This window comes from Balaenoptera physalus (assembly GCF_965194825.1).
Source record: "Balaenoptera physalus genome assembly, chromosome: 4".
Lineage (NCBI taxonomy): Eukaryota > Metazoa > Chordata > Mammalia > Artiodactyla > Balaenopteridae > Balaenoptera > Balaenoptera physalus.
The window spans coordinates 86,266,352-86,288,111 of NC_138891.1; the positions used below are offsets into that span (position 1 = coordinate 86,266,352).

The window sequence follows — 21,760 nt, forward strand, 5'->3', positions numbered from 1 at the left end:
ACTATTATGAACATTGCTGCTACAAATATCCATGTACAAGTTTTTGTGTGAACATGTGTTTTCAATTCTCTTGGGTATATACCTAGGTGGAATTGCTGGATTATATGGCAACTCTGTGTTTAACTATTTGAGGAACTGCCAGACTGTTTTCCAAAGTGACCATACCATTTTACATTCCCGCCAGCAATGTATGAGGTAGTAACACACTTCTGAATATATACATATATTTTTTCCAGCTTTATTGAGGTATAATTGACAAATAAAAATTACATATATTTAAGGTGTATAAAATAATGCTTTGATATAAGTATACATTGTGAAATGATTACCACAGTCAAGCTAATTAACACATCCGTCACCTCACATAGCTACTGTTTGTGGTGAGAACAATTAAGATTTTCTCTCAGCAAATTTCAAATATACAATACCTTATATTAACTATAGTCACCATGCTGTACATTAGGTCTTCAGAACTTTTTCAATGTATAACTGATTGTACACTTTGACCATTTCCTCCACCCCCTGGCCCCTGGTAACAACAATTTTACCCTCTGTTACTATGAGTTCGACTTTTTTAGTTTCCACATATAAGTGAGATCATACAGTGTTTGTTTGTCTGTGTCTGGCTTATTTCATTTAGCATAATGTCTTTCAGGCTGATCCATGTTGTTACAAGTGTCAGGATTTCCCTTTTTTTAAGGCCGAATGATATATACATACACATATATATATCACATACAATATACAAAATAATACATTCATATAGTACAGTATTTTCTTTACCCATTCATCTGTCAGTGGACACTTAGGTTGTTTCCATATCTTGGCTACTGTGGATGATGCTGCAATGAATAGAGTACAGAGATTTCTTTGAGATAGTGATTTATTTCCTTTGGATATATACCCAGAAGTGTGATGCTGGAACATATGGTAGTTCTATTTTTAATTTTTTGAGGAACCTCCATGCTATTTTCCATAATGGCTGTACCAGTTTATGTTCCCACCAACAGTACAAGAGGGTTCCCTTTTCTCCACACCCTCACCAACACTTATCTTTTGACTTTTTGATAATAGCCATTTTAACAGGTGTGAAGTGAGATCTCTTTGTGGTTTTGATTTGCATTTACCTGATGATTAATGATGTTGAGCATCTTTTCACATACCTGTTGGAAATATATATTCTTCTTTCTATATATATATATATATATATATATATATATATATATATTTATTTATTTTTTATTTTTTGATATGGACCATTTTTAAAGTCTTTATTGAATTTATTACAGTGTTGCTTCTGTTTTATGTTTTGGTTTTCTGGCCACAAGGCATGTGGGATCTTAGCTCCCCGACCAGGGATCGAGCCTGCACCCCCTGCATTGGAAGGCAAAGTCTTAACCACCAGACTGCCAGGGAAATCCCTGAATATATATTTTTAAAAGAAACTTCAGGGAATTAAGTGGCAGTGACCTCGAAAGAGCCTTTTGAGATGCTGGTAATGTTCTATATATTGATCAGAGTGGTGGTTACATGGTTGTATTCATGTATAAAAATGCATGAGGAGTTCCCTGGTGGCCTAGTGGTTAGGATCACGGGCTTTCGCTGCCGTGGCCTGCAAAAAAGCATGGAGCAGTGAACTTAAGTTAGTGACTTATTGTATGTGAGTTATATTACCAATAAAAAAGAAAAAATATCCTAACTGCATTGTCCTTTTTTCTATTTTACTGTAGACCGGGGGACTTCATTTTACTTCAGGCCAGGCTAGTTTCTTGGATTGCTATTCAAGAATCACTGATTTTAAGATAAAATCTGAACACATTTATTAGGCATAGAAAATTCCTTTACAGTCTGGTCCAGGTTCTCTTTCTGCCCTCCACACCCCCGGCCCTCGGCAGTGAATGTGCGGAGTCCTAACCACTGGACCACCAGGGAATTCCCTAAATTCGCTTTTAAAAACTTTTTTATTTTTAAAATAATTATAGACTCAAAGGAAGATACAAACACAGTACAAAGAGTCCATGTGCTCTTCACCCCGCTTCACCCAAAGGTGACATCTTTTATAACTGTAGGACAATACCAAAACCAGGAAGCTGACATTCATTAACCAATCTTTTAATTCATCTTTCACCTTTTAACTTATTTTTTACATTCCCTGTGTTGTCCAGTACAGTAGCCACTAGCCACAAGTAGCTATTTAAATTACTTAAAAATATATAAAATGAAAAATTTAATTCCATGGTCTCGCCCCATTTCAAGCACTTAATAGCCACGTGTGACTAGTGGTGACCATATGGAAAGTGGATTTTCCACTGCACAAAGCTTTTTTGGAAAGCCCTGATCTAGACTGTATTCATCTTTATTTCTGCAATTGCTAGGCAGTGTACGTACTCAATCCATACTTGAACAGTTGAGTCTAGACCTACCCTCTTCTTTTACACATGAAAAAACTTAGGCCCTGGATTATGGTAAATAAAGTGGAATATAGCTATTGAGTAGCAAATCTGAGACACAGCTCAGGTTCACTGGTCTTTCCAAATGGACCCTAATTTGTAAGCTCACCAATTTGTATCAGTTTTAGAGAAAGGGGTTTTAAAGTAATGTAATACTTTCTAACTTTGGGGTGTATAAGAATCAGCTAGGAAGCTTGTTAGAACTGCATATTCCTGAACCTCTCCCTCCCAAGATTCTGATACATTAGGTCTGGGGTGGGGTGTAGGAATCTATATTTTAAACATAAGCTTAATCAAGACTGTGTGGTAATAATATAAGGATAGATCAGAATATAGAGCAACAGAATAGAGAGCCTAGAAACGGAACTGCACTGTTACAGGTATTTGTCTTTTAACAAAGATGCCATTGAAGAAAGGAAATCTTTTCAAGCAATGGTGTTGGAACAACTAAATATCCATATGAAAAACAAAGAACTTTGACCCCTACCTCATGCCATAAATAATATGGATCATTGACCTAAATATTATAATTAATTAGTAATTAATTTATAATTAATTATAAACTTTCTAGAAGCAACCATTGGAGAATTTCTTTGGGATGGGTAAAGGCTTTTTGGACAGGACACACAAAAAAATAATCATAAAAGAAAAAATTGATAAGAAAAATAGATGTTATATTTCATCAAGAACTTTTGCTCACCAAAAGGCACAGTTAAGAAAATGCATAGGCTGGGACTTCCCTGGCGGTCCAGTGGTTAAGACTCCTTGCTTCCTCTGCAGGGGGCGCGGGTTCCATCCCTGGGTGGGGAACTAAGGTCCCACGTGCCCTGAGGTAGGGCCAAAAAATCAATCAATCAATCCAGTCAAATCAAATCAGAGAATCAATGAACTTGAAGAGAGAAAAAAAAGAAAATAAGAAAAAGCATCAGCAAGCCACGTAATAGGAGAAAGTATTTGCAAAATGTATTTCAGACAAAGGACAGGTGTCCAGAAGAAATGTCAGTTAATAACTCAGAATATATAAAGACTTCCTATAAATCAATAATAAAAAGATAAACAGTCCAATTAAAAAACTGGTTAAAGATATGAACAGACAAAAGAAGATCTACAAATGGTCTTAATAGGCACATAAAAAGCATTCAAGGGAATTCCGTGGCGGTCAAGTGGTTCGGACTCTACGCTTCCACTGCAGGGGGCATGGGCTGGATCCCTGGGGTTGGGGAACTAAGATCCCGCAAGCTGCATGACGCAGCAAAAAAAAAAAAAAAGCATTCAATATCATTAGTCATGAAGAAGGGCAAATTAAACTAGAATGGGATACTGCTATATACTCACCAGCATGGCTGAGATTAACAGGCTGACAAAACCCAGTACTGGCGAGGCTGTGGAGCAACCAGCGATTCTTCTACATCGTGGGCGGTGCGAAACGGTACTACCACTCTGGAGAAAGTGTGACAGATGTTCTTTGTATTAGGCTTTTTGTGGATAGAATCTTTCATTTCTCTTGGGTAAACACCTAGGAGTGGAACTTCAGGGGACGTGATAAACAATTATACTTGTAGGTATTTACCAAGAGAAATGAAAGACTGTATCCACAAAGAGACTTACACAGCAGTGTTCTTGGGTAGCAGCTTTATCCATAGTAGCCAAAACATGGAAGCAATCCAGGTGTCCGTGAACAGAAAAATGAATGAACAAATTGGGTTGTAAATTCACACACAATTATATATTCGTACTCAGGAGTAAAGAGGAACAAACTACAAATGAATTTTAACAACATGTTGAGTAAAAGTTTGAAACAGTAGCATTCTCAGTTAATACATTATAAAGCTCTGTGGTGAAAAAAATGAGAAGGCTGGTCACCTCTCTGGGAGTAGGGGGAAGGGACTGATCAGGAAGGGTCATAAGAGAACTTTCTCTGATGATAATAATGTTCCGTACCTTGCCAGGGGTTGTGTCACACAGGTGTATGCATTTGTCAGAACTCTCTGAATGTTACACTAAAATCTGTGCATTTGACTAATATGTAAGCTTTACCCTGAGGGGAAAAAAAGTTTTAAAAGATGTGATTTTGATGCAGGTGATCTGAAGGCCACACTTTGAGAACCACTGGGTTTGACTAATTTCAGAAATAATTCTTTCTTACTGTGAAAAATAATAATCCATAGATTACTAATGTAACGTTTGGACAATTTTCAAAAATTCATGGCACTTTAAATACTTTAAAGGGTATATTTGTATTTAGTTACATAAATATTGTATTAAAAGTGCCATTTCCTTATTAGTAGGTTAATTAATAAGTGGACAAGGATTTATGACAATATTATATAGTTCTTCATTCCAGTAAATGTTCTTTTTCAGTGTCAGGAATGCAATTTTAATATCAGGAGGTAATGGACATGGAAATGATTTTGCACTGAATTAGATTAATTGAACTGGTTAAAATGTGCTTTGAGATGGATATTTATAGTGACATTTGGTAAACTGGATGATTTTGATTTGCCGTTATATTCCTCTTTCAGTAAACTACTGGCTTTCACCACAGTGAAGTTTATTGAATGTATTTACTTATGTGATAGGCCTCTAGTGTCATTTACTTTAAGATTCTAGCTGTTAAAAAAAATTAAAACTTTTACTTCATGTATCTTAATTGTAACATGAATCTGCAAACTTGCAAAAGGGCTACAGGGCAACAACTGGAACTGTGCTATTAATGACCAAACGCTGACTCATGTGGGTATGAGGCAAATCTGACCTTACTGGTTTATAGGTAAAATTATCTGGTCACCTCTCATACCACATCCCAAACCATCTCTCCTACAGTAGAGAATTGGTCAGGTCCCTGAAATTTCACCAAGATATCTGCCTGTGCTTTCAAATTGTCCTGATAAGAACCACCTGGGGGCACTCATTAAATTTCAGGTCCCTCCCTCAGAGATTTGAATTCCTTCCTTAGAGACTGATTCAGTGGATCTGGGATGGGCTGAGAATCTGTATTTTTAAGCTAGTACCTTCAGATTATCAGGAATGTTTAGGAAATATTGTCCTAAAGAGGAGCTAAGTTTGTCCAAAAAAAAAAAAAGAAAAAAATCACCCAGAGACCTTGTTGAAAATACGGATTCCTGGGCCCTACCTAACACTTCTCATTTGTCTGGGATGAAGTCCCCATATATCTGCTTTTTATTTTTGGCCATGCTGCAAGGCTTGTGGGCTCTTCGTTCCCCGACCAGGGACTGAACCCAGGCCCTGGCAGTGAAAGTGCCGAGTGCTAACCACTGGATCACCAGGGAATTCCCCCACCCAATATTTGCATTTTTTAAGAGCACAGACAATGCACAGATCCGAGGGCTGTCTTCCTGGTGCCTTAGTGGTAGGTCCTTGAGTAGATTTTCAGTCTTTTGCACAAGAGAGAATGGGGAAGTAAGAGATTGAAGGAAAGATAATTTTAGAATTGAGGACAGCGGAGGGCAAGGAAAACTGAGCACGCATGAGAAAGGGGAGAATCACCTCCTGGAGACTGTCCAATGGCTGCTGTGCTACCATCTTTGTGCAGGGTGGAGCACTCACAACCCACCGGGAAGTGACTTTTGAAAGCAACCAGGTTCATTAACTTTTGAGAGGTGGGGAGAATTCAGGATCATCCTGTATGCCACGGAAAATCTGCCTGCCTGCTCTAGGTTGCTAGTCCTTGTTTTCCATGCTGCTAATGGAAACGTATAAACACTCACTGATTTTTCTCTTGTGTAGTAAGAAGAAAACATAACTTATAGACCATCTTCTGGCAGAAGATGATAGATTTGGATCAGAAACGGGAGGCGTTGGAAGCCAGGAATCAAAAGTGAAGAAATTCTGCAAGCCCTTGGGTGAGAAAGGTGACAGGGATTGATTTATTTACTCACGTGTCCAGTGTCCCACATTGTCATTCTATGGTTATCTAATGTGAACTTGTTTTTTAGGCTGATCTGGACCTTCATAAATGTTAGGGAGAAGGTGGAATAAGCTGCTGGAAATGGGTCTAGAGCACACATTTCTCCTCAGGCTGCTTCAGTTAGTACTTTTCTGTCAGCACCTTGTCTGCATCTACTTCTCCTTCTTTCCCAGGACCCTTCTCCCTCCTTTCTAGAGCTAAAGCCTTAACCTGAAATACCTCATTAATATCCATGGCTAATGTTGATTAAATTCTTACTACAGCTAGGCACCACGCTGTTGTCCTCTCCCTGCATTATTTCATCATTCCTTTCTTGAAACAGCCCAATAATCTAGATACTGTGATTATGATCCACTTTCGAGATTAAGCATCTGAGGTTCCAAGACATTACATAACTTGCCCAGGACCTCACAGCTGGGAAATGGCAGAACCAGATTTTAAACTCACGCTGACTTCGGTTCCTTACTTGCTGCCTTCTTTCTCTCTCAAAGAGAAAATAGGAAACTGCTCTTGCAACCTCCTCCAGTGTATCAGAACAGGTATCCCAACTTGACAGACCTCTTTTGAAAAGTTGTCAATCCCTGGGATTTAAAAGCATTAAGGTTGTCATTACAAAATTCTTAAAAATCAGAAAAGAGAAAGAAGTCACCTATAATATTCCTGACCTTATATAACTGTGATTAATATTTTAATGTATTTGCTTTCAGGCTTTTTTGGCATAGGTGTATATTTCCATATTGTACATATATTCTTTAGTATCATGATATTTTAAATATAAATAGAATTTTCATACTCAAACTCAGATTTTAATGATTCTCAAGTGGTAATGTTTAAGACTTCTAGCAGTTTGAAATGAAAGAAGCCTGGCAAATGAGTGAATGAATAAATGAATGAATGCTTGCTTCCACGTATGGAATATTATATATTTGTGTACTTGTCACTTTTGTTTTTTCTGCGTTCAGAGAGGAGGACCATTGTTTTAAATTTTGTATCATGAACAAAGAACATACTCTCCCAACTCAAGTGTGTTTTACCTGTCTTTCTAGGTCTTGCTCAAATCTACACCCCCTTTAGGCTTTTCTTGATTTCCAAACCTATAATGACCTTTCTCTCCTCCAATCTTCTCAAGCACTTTCTGGCTATACCTCACATTTGACATTCACCATGTTCTCTACCTGCTGGTTATAATATTTTTTGTCCTATCTTCTTATACTTATCTACAACACCTAATCCAGTGCTTTTTCATGATGTCACTTTTATTTCTTAGCATCTTGGTATTCAAACCAAATTGCTATTAATCAGTTTCTCCAAGATACTAGAATGCCTTTAGACTTTCTGACATGTCTTTCCATGCCTTGTAGGTTCCTATCACTGTAACCATGCCAGAAATGACAGAGAATGAGACTCCTACAAAAAAGCAGCACAGGTATGAAGACACAGTCCAAAAATAATATAGTTTGGCAGATAAGAGGCAGAATTAGTCCCCACTTTGCTAAATAGGTAGTCCTTTAGGGGACTTTCATTTGGATGCCTAGAAAACCATTACTCTTCAAAAATAGGTATGGATAAATATAAATAGATTTACTGAAAGGGGTACATAATTAAAATTTACCTGTCCTTTAAATTCTACTAGCAGTGTAAGAAATAAAATGACTATCAGTAGTTAAAATAGTATAATACCTAATCTATGCTAAACGTTTAGTTTCTCCTGAAATTTTTACTTGCATTCAATATTAGTCTTTGTGGTGGATACTAAGTTCACTTAGGCTGCAGTCAGTTTGAATAGACATTTTGTGACATTACAAACCATTAATGCCAATATGCACATTAGTACAATATTAGTTCTGGTTCTTTGTATAATACCTCCTTCAAAATTTCTAGCATTTTGGGCGATGTTTCTGCTTAGAATTGCATGGCCAATGCTTCCATTATTAAATATTAAAATCATTATTTTCTTTCCTTACCAAATAGCTGTTAGAGAATTCTTATGTATTGAGTAATTGTACATAAAAGGGAAAATTGGTGTTTTTAGTACATTAGCTTTTAAGAAAATGTAAGAGTTTGGATAACCTAAGGTACATAAATGCAAAAGATGGCTCAGATGCCAGTTGTTAGTGCATGAGTGCTAGTGACTACCACACTTCCCTCCCTGGGGATTACAAGGTTCTTCTGTACCATTGCTTGTCTTCTGTACATACTCATCCCTACCCCTGGCCAGGTGCCAGAGCAAACATCAGAAATCACCTACAGGGACTTTCCTGGTGGCGCAGTGGTTAAGAATCCACCTGCCAATGCAGGGGACATGGGTTCAAGCCCTGGTCTGGGAAGATCCCACATGCCCCAGAGCAACTAAGCCTGTGTGCCACAACTACTGAAGCCCGTGCACCTAGAGCCCGTGCTCCACAACAAGAGAAGCCACTGCAATGAGAAGCCCACGCACTGCAACAAAGAGTAGCCCCCGCTCACCGCAACTAGAAAAAGCCTGCGTGCAGCAATGAAGACCCAACGCAGACAAAAATAAATAAATAAAAATAAAATAAATTTATAAAAAAAAAGAAATCACCGACAGTTGACCCTTGAACAGCGTGTAGTTAGGGGTATAGCCAGACCTTCTATTCACAGTTCTCCATATCCACGGTTCCATATCCATGGATTCAACCAACTGTGGATCCTGTGGTACTGTAGTATTTACAATTGAAGAAAATACAAGTATAAGTGGATCCGTGTAGTTCAAACCCATGTAGTTCAAGGGGCAGCTGTACTTGGCACATCACTTAGAGAGCTGACTAGCCCCTTAAGTACATTTTTCAAATAGGTAAGATTTTCAATGATTGACTTACTTCCCAACCAATGACTTCTGGGTATGGAAAAATGGAGAATTGTAGTTACTTTGAGAAATTGTGAATTCTAAGTTTATATTGATGTATCTGCAGTTAGGTTTTTATACCATAATATATTATTAAGAAAATTTTCCTTCAAATGGCTTCTCATTGATACAACAAATACAAATTCATAAAATTAATTTTTATGGCTCTCAAAATATAAAGTAAAATGTTTTCCTATTATTTTCATGTTCCTTTTATCTGTACTTTTTGTTTCAGAAAGAAAAATCGGGAGACACACAATGCAGGTAGAAACAGCAATTTAAGTTTTATTTGTTAGCATTTTTTGCATTCAAAATGAAATTATACTGCAGTTGATTGTGTTTTATGTTATAAGCACAGAATCATTATTACATTTTAGGAAAGTGTTCCTTTATTGTTTGGGTTATTTTTTTTTTTGCATTTTTTATATTGAAGTATAGTTGTGCAATGTTATATAAATTACAGGTGTATGACATGGTGATTCAAACTTTTAAAGGTTATATTCCATTTATAGTTATTATAAAATATTGACTGTATTCCCTGTGTTGTACAATATACCCTTGTATCTTATTTATTTTATACAAAATAATTTGTTCTATATTGTTTTTAGTTGACAAAATACTCCCTAAGTCTCATGAAGATGGCTTGTCATTTTCTGATTCACAGTCCATTAAATAATTTAAGGATTAATATACCCCTGGTGCTAGTGTTTTAAGTGATTTCACCCGCTGAGGAATTCCAGAAATACTCTTCCTGAAAAGAGTGAAGCGTATGTACCTCTGCAGAAATTCTAGAGTGGGCTAGCTGCCTACAGGAGTAGGGAAGAAATGGGGAGCAGGCTGTAGATCTTAAAGGTACTTGAAATGTGAACGGTCTTAAATTAAGCTGTGGAGTTCTCAATTATAAGAAGAAATGTAGAAAAAAATATTTGATTTTTATCTCAAACATCAAAATTATAGGCCACAGCCAGGTAAACATTTATAGAAGTAATTGTGCATACATTGACAATTTGGTACATTTTTAACATTTTATTTTCCATCAGGGACTACAGTCAGATCTAAAAATATATATTTTAGACTCAATTTCTATTACTCTATAAATAATCTCTTCCCTTCCCTAAGGAAAGGACCCTGGGGAAAACTTTATCTATGGAAAGATGTGTTGAACACTGGTAGGACATTGCTGTTCCTCAGAATGGGAGTTTACTACCTTTGAATTCCCTTTTATCACTGTGGATAGAGTCTTAATGTTGTTGTTCTTGTTGTTTTATCTACACACATTAAAAAATATGCTCTTAGATAACAGCAAATACTATTGTTAGAGAATTCAGAAGAAAGGTGAGCTATACTTTATTGCTTTGTGGTTTTTTTTTTTTGGCCACATCAATAAATCTAATTTTTTTGGCCATATGAACTAAATCGTTTTATTGGAATCAGATGTCACATGGGACCATAAATATGTCCTGATGGTAATTTATTAAGAGAGAGTAAATGGATGTCATTGAAAGGATGTTCTTACTGCTAGATTATGAAGCAAAAAGTATATATTTTGAAAAACAAGACCTACTTATGCTATATCTGAAAGATCATCCTCTTAGAAGCGCTGAAGTCCTTTGTTAAATGGAAGGTTTTAGAAAACTAACAGAAAGTAGACTGATTTTTCTATTTACAGTGTCTTATAGAAAAACTATTTAGATCATCTCTTGTATCTTCTTGCACCTTTCATACAACTTTTAAAGTTGTAGCACGTAAGCCTGGAACATTTCTCAGTTAATTGAGAAGTTGTCAGTTGTTCAGCTTCTTAGATGGGCCAAAGTGAACAGCACAGACCCCATAGAAAAAAATAAACCAGTGCCTTTTCTTGTCTATTTTAAGTCACAACTAATAGCCGTTTCTATTCCAAAAATGCCTTCTAGTCAGCCTAAAAGGTGTGTTAAAGTTCTTTAATCTGTCTAGAAAGGTCTAACTTGCCCATTTGCTATAAAGAAGCAGCTTTCTAGTAACATAGCTAGTGGGTTCTTGTAATTTAGTTATCGTTAAAATCTCTAATAATTACTTGAAATATAATAATGGCCTAAGAGTAATGTAGTATTAGTACTTTGTGTTTATAAATTGAATTTAATTATTATAGATTCCATTATTTTAAATCCTAATAAATGGTATGGCTTATATTGATTTCCATAACACTAGACCTAGAATATGACATTCTTAGAAATCTTATTGTAGTTATTTGTACTCAGTAGATACTATTTGATAAGACTTTCTTAGGGATTTCTTTACCTAAAATTTCTTTACCCAGGGAGAATGAGACACTTTGGCAGTAGTACTGTAAGGTGTGATAAATGAATTTTTCCTCTATCTAGTGGAGAGGCATAGAAAGAAGAAAATCAATGCTGGGATAAACAGAATAGGAGAGCTGATCCCATGCTCCCCTGCGCTGAAACAGGTAAGAAATCCACTCATACTTTCACCAATTGCTTGTGATCAGATAATTCCCTAAGTTGTTTCTGTGCTCAGAATGATTATTTTTGTTCCCTGCCATTAATGGTTTTTTAGAGTTAATAATTGCCTCATTGTTTATCATTTGCTCAATTTTCTATATACCTGCCTATCTTTAATTCTCTCCACACCTCCAACAGTCTCTTACTACAGTTTCTATATGGTCAAATTGCCACATAATTTCCATTTTCCCTATTTTTCCTTTGAACCTTTACTTCTGGAACCCTCTACCCTTCCTTTTCAATCTCAATTAGTTGGTTTCTTTCAACTCTTCTGTTTTGTTTTGTTTTTTAAATTAATTAATTAATTTTTTTTTGGCTGTGTTGGGTCTTCGTTTCTGTGCTAGGGCTTTCTCTAGTTGCGGCAAGCGGGGGCCACTCTTCATCGCGGTGCGCGGGCCTCTCACTATCGTGGCCTCTCTTGTTGCGGAGCACAGGCTTCAGACGCGCAGGCTCAGTAGTTGTGGCTCACGGGCCCAGTTGCTCCGCAGCATGTGGGATCTTCCCAGACCAGGGCTTGAACCCGTGTCCCCTGCATTGGCAGGCAGATTCTCAACCACTGCGCCACCAGGGAAGCCCAACTCTTCTGTTTTTAATTTCAGCTCTTATATTTTTTATTTCCAAGTCTTTTTTTCTTATTCTCTTTGTTCCTTTTCATACATGACTTTTCTTATGGATATAATATCATCTTAGCTTTGAGAATATTATATAGGGTTTTGGTTTTTTTAAATGTTTCTTCTGTTTTCTATATTGTCTTTGTTTCTTCTGATTTCCTTTTCCCCTCCTCTGTTTTGATGTTTTGTCTTTCTTTTTGGAGACATTCCTTAAATGTTTAACGATACTTAGCTGTTTTTTTCATGTTTGAGAACAAGGCATTAAAAAGCTGATGGAACAGGGTTGTGGTTTGGTGGTCCTGTCTAGCGACTGGCTAGTGAGCTGATGTTGCTGTTATTGTTGCTGAACTAAACAATATCAGTATTTGTAGATTTCTTCTTTTGGGGTTAGCTAGTAATTTTTATTTTCCGGAGAAGGATCCTTCAGCACCCTACCTAGGAGTGGGAATGGTGGGAAAAGAACCATAAGGCTCATTGCCATTCTTCTGAGAGCTGGGATGGGGAAGGGGTGCTGGAGAGTCTCATGCTTTAGAAGACAGGATTTTACTTTACCTCCCTGTTTTCATTTAGGAGCCTCATCTTGTCCACTTCTGTGCCAAGTAAGTATCCTTGAGGCTGAAATCTTCTGGTTCAAATTTCACAGAAAATAAACTTGTCTCCTGTGGTTGGGGAAGAGGGGAAGTCATCCAGCTGCATAGGATGTGTGTGTGTGTGTGTGTGTGTGTGTGTGTGTGTGGTTCTTATTACTGCAAAAGAAGAATCTTTCTATCAGTCCCCTCAGTTTTAACCCATGCCTCACCCCACCTTCTGGGGTAGCTGGAGCTTCCCAGTCCCAAACCATCCCAGGCTTTTGGTGGGGAGGGCCAGATCAATGTGTTCACTTCACAACACTGTCTCCCTCAGCAAGGTCTTACAATTCAGTTTCTTTTCATTCTCCCCTACAAGATGGTACCTAGTCTTGCATAAATGTGTTTTTTAGTCCTTTTAAAAAGGTACTTTCTGTTTCCTTAACACACAAGCAAACTTAAGGGCAGGTACTGTGTCTTCTGATTGTTTTTCTTTCTCCACATATCAATGTGTAGTAGCTGCTCACTAAGCACTGGTGTTTGCCCAATAAAATGTTCCTCCCCTTGGCTTTTATTCCTACAAGTTTCTCTGAAAGGAAACCATAATCATTTCTCTTTCTTGGTGTCCTAGAATGTGCAATGGAAGTCAGTATTTGGTCTCCAGAAGCTGAATAGATTTAGATTTTCTTAACTATTGCCGCATGTCCCCACCCCCATCTGCAGTAGAGAAGCAGTAGGTGGGCATTATCAGGTTCTGCCTTTGTCTCGACATTTGCTTTAAGAAAGGACACTATCTTAGTTTCTTTCTCTAAAGTACAGTGTTTCCTGGGTTATACTGGATTTCTGATGGGACCCAGCCTAAGGGACCCAAAATTGTAACTTGCTGAACCAAAACCCTAAATCACCGACTCCTACATGAAGAGAGCTATCGGATAAAGTACTGGAGATATTTAATAGTGTAAATACTGGGTAGAACTTAAACATTCACTGTAACATTTTTAAAAGCTGAAGAATAAAAAAACCAAAATTCCTCTTTCATAGCTTAAGTATTTATCAGTAATAGACTGGTAAACAAAATAAATACAGCCTTTAGAAAGTATAGCATAGATATAGATATATACACACACATATCACATCTTATTTATCCATTCATCTATTGATGAGGACTTAGGTTGTTTCCATATCTTGGCTATTGTATATAATGCTGCAATGAACATAGGGATGCATATATCTTTGGGAATTAGTGTTTTTGTTTTCTTTGGATAAATATCCAGGAGTGGAATTGCTTGATTGTATGGTCATTCTATGTTTAATTTTTTGAGGAGTCTCCATACTGTTTTCCATAGTGACTGCACCAATTTACATTTTCATCAACAGGACATGAAGGTTCCCTTTTCTTCACATCCTCGCGAACACTTCTTATTTGTTGTTTTTGGGTTTTGTTTGTTTGTTTTGTTCTGTTTTTTAAAATTATTTATTTATTTATTTGGTTGCTCCAGGTCTTAGTTGCGGCACACAGGATCTTTGTTGTGGCATGTGTGATCTTTAGTTGCGGCATGCATACTCTTAGTTGTGGCATGCATGCGGGATCTAGTTCCCCAACCAGGGATCAAACCCAGGCCCCTGCATTGGGAGCATGGAGTTTTACCCACTGGACTACCAGGGAAGTCCCTGTTGTCTTTTTGATAACAGACATTCTGAAAGGTGGGAGGTGATATCTCATTGTAGTTTTGATTTGCATTTCCCTCCTGATAATGATGTTGAGCATCTTTTCATGTGCCTGTTGGCCATCTGCATTTCCTCTTTGGAAAAATGTCTATTCAGATCCTCTGCCCATTTTTTAATTGGGTTGTTTGGTTTTTGATATTTAGTTGTATGAGTTCTTTGTATATTTGGATATTAACTCCTTATTGGATATATCATTTGCAAATATCTTCTCCCATTCAGTAGGCAGCCTTTTTGTTCTGTTGATAGTTTCATTCACTGTGCAGTAGGTGGGCATTATCAGGTTCTGCCTTTGTCTCAACTTTTGCTTTATGAAAGGACACTGTCTTAGTTTTTGTTAGATGTAGTCCCTTTTGTTTATTTTTGCTATTGTTTCCCTTGCCTGAGGAGACAGATCCAAAAAAATATTGCTACGATTTATGTCAGAGTGTTCTGCCTGTATTTTCTTCTAGGAGTTTTATGGTTTTCAGTCTTACATTTAGGTCTTTAATCCATTTTGAGTTTATTTTTGTATATGGTCTGAGAAAATGTTTTAATTTCATTCTCTTACATGTAGCTGTCCAGTTTTCCCAGCACCACCTAATGAAGAGATTGTCTTTTCCCCCAAAGTATCCTTGCCTCCTTTGTCATAGATTAATTGGCCATAAGTGCATAGGTTTATTTCTGGGCTGTCTATTCTATTTCATTGCTCTATGTGTCTGTTTTTATGACAGTACCATACTGTTTGTTTATTTGTTTTTTTTTTGCTGCGCCGTACGGCATGTGGGATCTTAGTTCCCTGACCAGGGATCAAACCCACATCCCCTGCATTGGAAGCATGGAGTCTTAACCACTGGACCACCAGGAAAGTCCCAGTACCATACTGTTTTGATTACTGTAGCTTTGTAGTATAATTTGAAATCACTCATGATACCTCCAGCTTTGCTCTTCTTTTTCAAGATTGTTCTGGTTATTTGGGGTCTTTTGTGTTTCCATACAAATATTGAAATTATTTGTTCTAGTTCTGTGAAAAAAGCCATTGGTATTTTGATAGGGATTGCATTGAATCTGTAGATTGCCTTGGGTAGTATGCTCATTTTAACAATATTAGTCCTTCCAATCCATGAGCACAAAAATTACAGGCCAGTATCACTGATGAACATAGATGCAAAAATCCTCAACAAAATGTTAGCAAGTTGAATTCAATAGTACATTAAAAGGATCATAAACAATGGTCAAGAAGGATTTATCCCTGGGATGCAAGGATGGTTCACTATCTGCAGAGCAATCAGTGTGTTACACCATATTAACAAATTGAAGAATAAAAATCATATAATCATCTCAATACATGCAGAAAAAGCTTTTGACAAAATTCAACATCCACTTAAGATAAAAACTCTCAACAAAGTGGGTTTAGAGAAAACATACCTCAGCATAATAAAGCCATATATGACAGCCCACAGCTACTATCATATTCAATGGTAAGAAGCTGAAAGTATTTCCTCTAACAAGACAAGAATGTCCACTCTTGCCACTTTTACTCTTCATAGTACTGGAAGTGCTAGCCACAGAAATCAGATAAGAAAAGCAAATAGAAAGAATCCAAATTGGAAAGGAAGAAGTAAAACTGTCACTGTTTGCAGGTGACATGGTACTCTTCATAGAAAATCCTAATGATGCCACCAGGAAACTACTAGAACTCATTAATGAACTTAGTAAAGTTGCAGGATACAAATTAATATACAGAAAGCTGTTACGTTTCTATACACTAACAGCAAACTATCTGAAAAAGAAATTAAGAAAACAATCCCATTTACAGTCATATCAAAAAGAATAAAATACCTAGGAATAAATCTAACTAAGGAGGTAAAAGACCTGTACTTGGAAAATTATAAGACACTGATGAAGGAAATTAAAGACAACACAAACAGATGGAAAGATATACCATGCTCAAGGATTCGAAGATCCATAAAATGACCATACCATCCAAGATATACAAATATATTTTTTTAATTAATTAATTAATTTTAATTTTGGCTGCACTGGGTCTTTGTTGCTGCACGTGGGCTTTCTCTAGTTGCAGCAAATGGGGGCTACTCTTTGTTGTGGTGCGCAGGCTTCTCACTGCGGTGGCTTCTCTTGTTGTGGAGCACGGGCTTTAGGCATGCGGGCTTCAGTAGTTGTGGCACGTGGACTCTAGAGCGCAGGCTCAGTAGTTGTGGCGCACGGGCTTAGTTCCTCCACGGCACGTAGGATCTTCCCCGACCAGGGATCGAACACGTTTCTCTGCATTGGCAGGCGGATTCTTAACCACGCACCACCAGGGAAGTCCCCAAAATATATTTTTGAAAATTAAAACAAAATAATGTAACATACTTAAAATTTTTTTTTGTTGAAGTACAGTTGACTTAAAATGTTGTGACAATCTCTGCTGTATAGCAAAGTGACTCAGTTATACACATATATACATTCTTTTTTTTTTTAATATTCTTTTCCATTATGTTTTATCCCAGGAGATTGGATATAGTTCCCTGTGCTGTACAGTAGGACCTTATTGTTTATCCATTCTAAATGTAATAGTTTGCATCTACCAACCCCAAACTCCCAGTCCATCCCTCTCCCTCCCCGCCTCCCCCTTGGCAACCACAAGTCTGATCTCTATGTCTGTGAGTCTGTCTCTGTTTTGTGGATAGGTTCATTTGTGCTGTATTTTAGATTCCACATATAAGTGATATCATATGGTATTTGTCTTTCTCTTTTTGACTTACTTCAATTAGTATGATAATCTCTAGTTGCATCCATGTAACATACTGTTTATAGTATCCTTCTATCTGGGTTTTTAAAAAAAGATTTATATATATATATATATATATATATATATATATATATATATATATATACACATATACATATATATGTATATATGTATTGGCATAGAATATTTCTGGAAAGATACATAAGTAACTTACAGTTGTTGACTCCGGAAAGGGGTTTGGAGGGCTAAAGTCAAAAAGAATGTACTTTTCATTATATATCTTTTCATATTATTTACATTTTTTTTGCCATATGCATATATTATATTTTCAATTTTAAAAATTTAAGTAAAGAATACAGGAACTTTGACATAAAATACGATCTTTTTGAGAAAGCTTAGGAATGGAATATATTGGGAGCATGACACCAAAACTCAATCAAGTGACATTGTTATCTCAACCTACTATTTAGAATAGTTTGTAGTTGTGGTTGACAGAGTAAAGAATAACATTAAAATCTAAAATCTTTCCATGGTCTTGAAGGCTCTCTCTGGCCTCTCTCCTCCCACTGTTCCCAATATACTTGACTCTAGTCTCACTCACTTCCTTACTATTCCTCCAACATGCCAAACTCAGCCCCGCCTGAGGACCTTTGTCCTTGCTGATCCTGATACCTGAGCCTTCTTCCTCCACATATCCACAGGGCATGATTTCTTGTACTCCCTTCAGATTTTTGCTTAAATATCACCTTACAGAGAGGCCTTCCCCAACCTCCCTATATGAAATAGATTGTAGCAGAATGTCTTGGTCAGTTTGGGTTGCTATAAGAAAATTACCATAGACTGGGGGGCTTAAATAACAGAAATGTATTTCTCACAGTTCTGGAGGCTGGAAGTCCAAGATCAAGGTGTCAGCGGGTTCGGTTCCTGATGTGGGCTTTCTTCTTGGTTGTGTCCTCACATGACAGAGAGAATGATCACCTCTCTCCTGTCTTTTCTTCTAAGGGCAGTGATCTCATCCATGAGGGATCTACCCTCATGACCTAATTACCTCCCAAAGGCCCCACCTTCAAATACCATCACATCAGGGATTAGGGCTTTAACATGAATTGTAGGGGGACACACACATTCAGTCCACAGCACAGAGTAACCTCTGCCATCTCTCTGGCCTCCTCCTTACCCTACTTTACTATTATTTTTTTAATATCTTACAATTTTATTTGTCAATTATACCTCAATAAAGCTGAACAAATAAGGAATAACAATATAGTTCTTCTAAAGAGTCCAAGAAATAATGCATTTGAAGTACTTAACATAGGACCTGACACACAGTAGCTACAAGAAGCTAACAATTATTAAGCACTTTCCATACCCCACTAACTGTGTTCTCAGAGTGTTATATGCTCTCTCTATATTAAAGACTTTAATCCTTATCACATCCTTCAAGGTACGTACTTTTATTATCCCCATTTTACAAATGAAAAACTGAGGTTTAGAAAGACTAACTTTCCCAAGTTATAGAAATGCTAAGTGAGGGAATCTGTGCTCCCATCCATTATGCCCTTCTGTGATCTGGAATAATAAAGCACACAGTAAATATCATAGTAAGAGGGGAATAATACCTACCATCTAGCCAAGGAAATATAGAGTGCCAGAACAGAGAGGCCCAGGGAAGAGTGCCTAGATAAAGATGCATCTAAACTCAAACCTGGACCGGGCAAGGGAGGTGACTAGATTAACAGAGAGTGAAGTACCCTACTTGATTTTTCTTCATAATATTTATCACCACCTGATTTTATTTATAAATATAAATAGATATTAATATATAATAGTTCCTCATAAATAAATAATATTCCTCAAGGTCAGGAACTTTGTCCCTTTTGTTTATTACATCCCCAGTGCCTAGAACAGAGCCTCAATAAATACTTACTAAATGAAAGAGGAACAGTAGAAGTTTTGAATATGGTGGCAGTTTTAAATTTTGAAAAGGTACGTATCACATGTATGTGATAAAACCAAAGCTTTAACTTTCTTCTGGCAAATTCTTACCTTCAGTGAAACTTTTAAATGGTTGATTTTCTTTGGCAGAGCAAGAATATGATCCTGGACCAAGCCTTTAAGTATATAACAGAATTGAAAAGGCAAAACGATGAACTCCTGCTTAACGGAGGAAACAATGAACAAGGTAAAGATTTTAAGATTCTCACTTTCTGTTGTTTTTTCAATGTTCAGGCCTTTGTGTCACAGTGCAATTTATATTAGGATACAGAAGGCTTTTTTGTCCCAACACATTAAGATCATGCATTGGGTGGGCCTGTGAGAATAGTGTTGCAAATAAATTCAACCTAGTTGACCTCTTTTTCCCCCTTCTTTGAGCAACTCTAACCTTGTTAGAGGTTACACAATTTTGATTTTTTACTCTTCTTGTACTTCACGTTTGCTAAACTCATGATGCAGATAATACTGGATCTCCTTCCTTCCAGGTGGATCTTCCAGCTAGTGGAATCCCATAAGAGGATGCAGCGGGAGTCCTGCTCAGTGTAACTTAAAACAGATAAAGATATGCCTGTGCCAGGACTTAACTAGGAGTTAACTCAGAAGGCCAAAACATTCAGTTCATAATTGTTTATACTGCATGTAATGTGTGCATGAGACTGCCTGGTCATTTAATGACATTTGATCTTTAGAGGTGACTTTTTTTATGCTATCAGATGAGTTCTCTTTTCCCATTTGCATTGGAGAGAAGGTTTCCTTGTAACAGCTAAAAAGAAAAATACCCCAGGCAAGTAGAAAGCTCCGAGTCGTAGGCCAGTTTGAACTGTCTTTTATTTATGTCTCTGACAAGAGCAGAGAGAATCTCCTGTGACAACTCAGTAGGTCACCTTAAAAGGAGACAAACCTCAGAATTTGCTGATGTGGGAGCAATGCTGGGCTGTGTTTATTGTAAGAAGTGAGAAGGATGCTGGAAAGCACATCCAGAAGGTGGGCATTCTGAATTCTTGTTTACTTTCAGTTAGCTGACAACTTACCCCTCCCCTCAGTCAGCTGTCTTTTATGGTCCAGGTCCTGTTTTATGGTGCTGTCAGGCAATTAGATACATAATCAATATTTGGTAAGCATTTTGAGGCACCCACAAAAGGGATAGTAGAGTGATGGATAGACTTTTCTAATGAGGGCTCCTCTGGTTTCACAGCCCAGCATCTGAGGCAATCGAGTTACCCTAGGGAAAAGGGAAACTTGAAGAAATACAAGTTGCAGGCGGTTCAGGAGGAGCTGAACAGCCAGGCCAGGGGTTGGGGCAGCACCCGAGGCCCCTTAAGTCCAACCGTGTTGTCATCGCGGTCATGATGCTTTCTTTGGTTCTTTTTTGTATCTGCTCTCGCTTCTCTTCCCAGCAGCTTCCTCCACATACTCACTGCCCACATGACAGTCTTGCACAGTGGCCACAGCAGTGGCCTTGGGAGTCAGGCCCACTTGGGTTTGAGTCTCGGCTTCCTTTGCTCACTCAGTACCTTTGGCCAGTTACTTAACCTCTCCAAGTGTCAGTTTCCCTGTCTTAAAATGAGGATAATCATAGCATCCATCTAGTCGACTTTAGGCAAATTATATAGCTACTCTGAACCTGTTTCTTACAGCTAAAAGTGATGATGACAAAGGTGGTTGTCCCATCTCGTGGTTGTTATGAGGATTAAAAGAGATAACACAGGTAAAGCACTTAGAGTAAAGCGCAGCACAAGAGTAAATGCTTGATAAATGTTATCTGTTGTTGTTGTTGTTATTGTTATTATCAGTTAATGAGACAGGGAATGAAAAGTGCCAGTCATATAGTAAGTGCACAATAAGTGAGAACAATCTTCTTTATTATTTGGTCCATGATAATTGTCCTTTAATTTCTAATGTCCATAGCACATTGGCATCTTTCTTCTGTGGCTCTTTCTTTAAATAGCTGAGAAAAACAATCTGATAGTCTTAGCTCCTCCTTGTTGGAACAGAACTTGTTACTTCAGGCTACCTTATAAGGTATTGGCCTTGAGGATCGGCTGCCTTTGGTGGAGGGAATGGGGGAGAACACCTACTGTGGCAAGGCAGGTGGGGATGTATAGGGTCCCAGAGCATACATACCAACAGCCAAGGCTGACCCTTAGTATCCATGGTTGAGGCTGTCTCCTTTAAAACACAGTGTAGGGCATCACGGACGTCTTCATTACTCACTAGCATACACACATTGGCCCTACCAAGGAAAAAGCAAGTTTCACTGTTGGTGCTTTCTTCAGCACTCTCCCATCTTACTTCTTACACATTCTGCTTGGTCTCTATTGTTTCAAAGGGTAAAATAGAAACCAGTTTAAAGCTATTTATAAAAAAGACTGTTGGGAGTTCCCTGG

At 37.5% G+C, this 21,760-nt stretch overlaps 1 protein-coding gene across 4 annotated transcripts in view; it reads left to right on the top strand.

Moving 5' to 3' along the window:
- USF3 (upstream transcription factor family member 3) overlaps nucleotides 1–21,760 on the top strand; it is a 49,296-nt gene that overhangs the window by 15,066 nt on the left and 12,470 nt on the right. Inside the window, exons 2-7 of one of the 4 annotated variants that reach the window (XM_082460115.1) lie at nucleotides 6,198–6,322; nucleotides 7,740–7,804; nucleotides 9,480–9,508; nucleotides 11,605–11,687; nucleotides 19,275–19,364; nucleotides 19,464–19,560. In XM_082460115.1, coding sequence (XP_082316241.1) covers nucleotides 7,758–7,804; nucleotides 9,480–9,508; nucleotides 11,605–11,687; nucleotides 19,275–19,364; nucleotides 19,464–19,560 — 346 coding nt within the window. In that variant the 5' untranslated portion in view covers nucleotides 6,198–6,322; nucleotides 7,740–7,757. The other 3 variants (XM_082460114.1, XM_082460116.1, XM_082460117.1) reach the window with 3 other exon arrangements.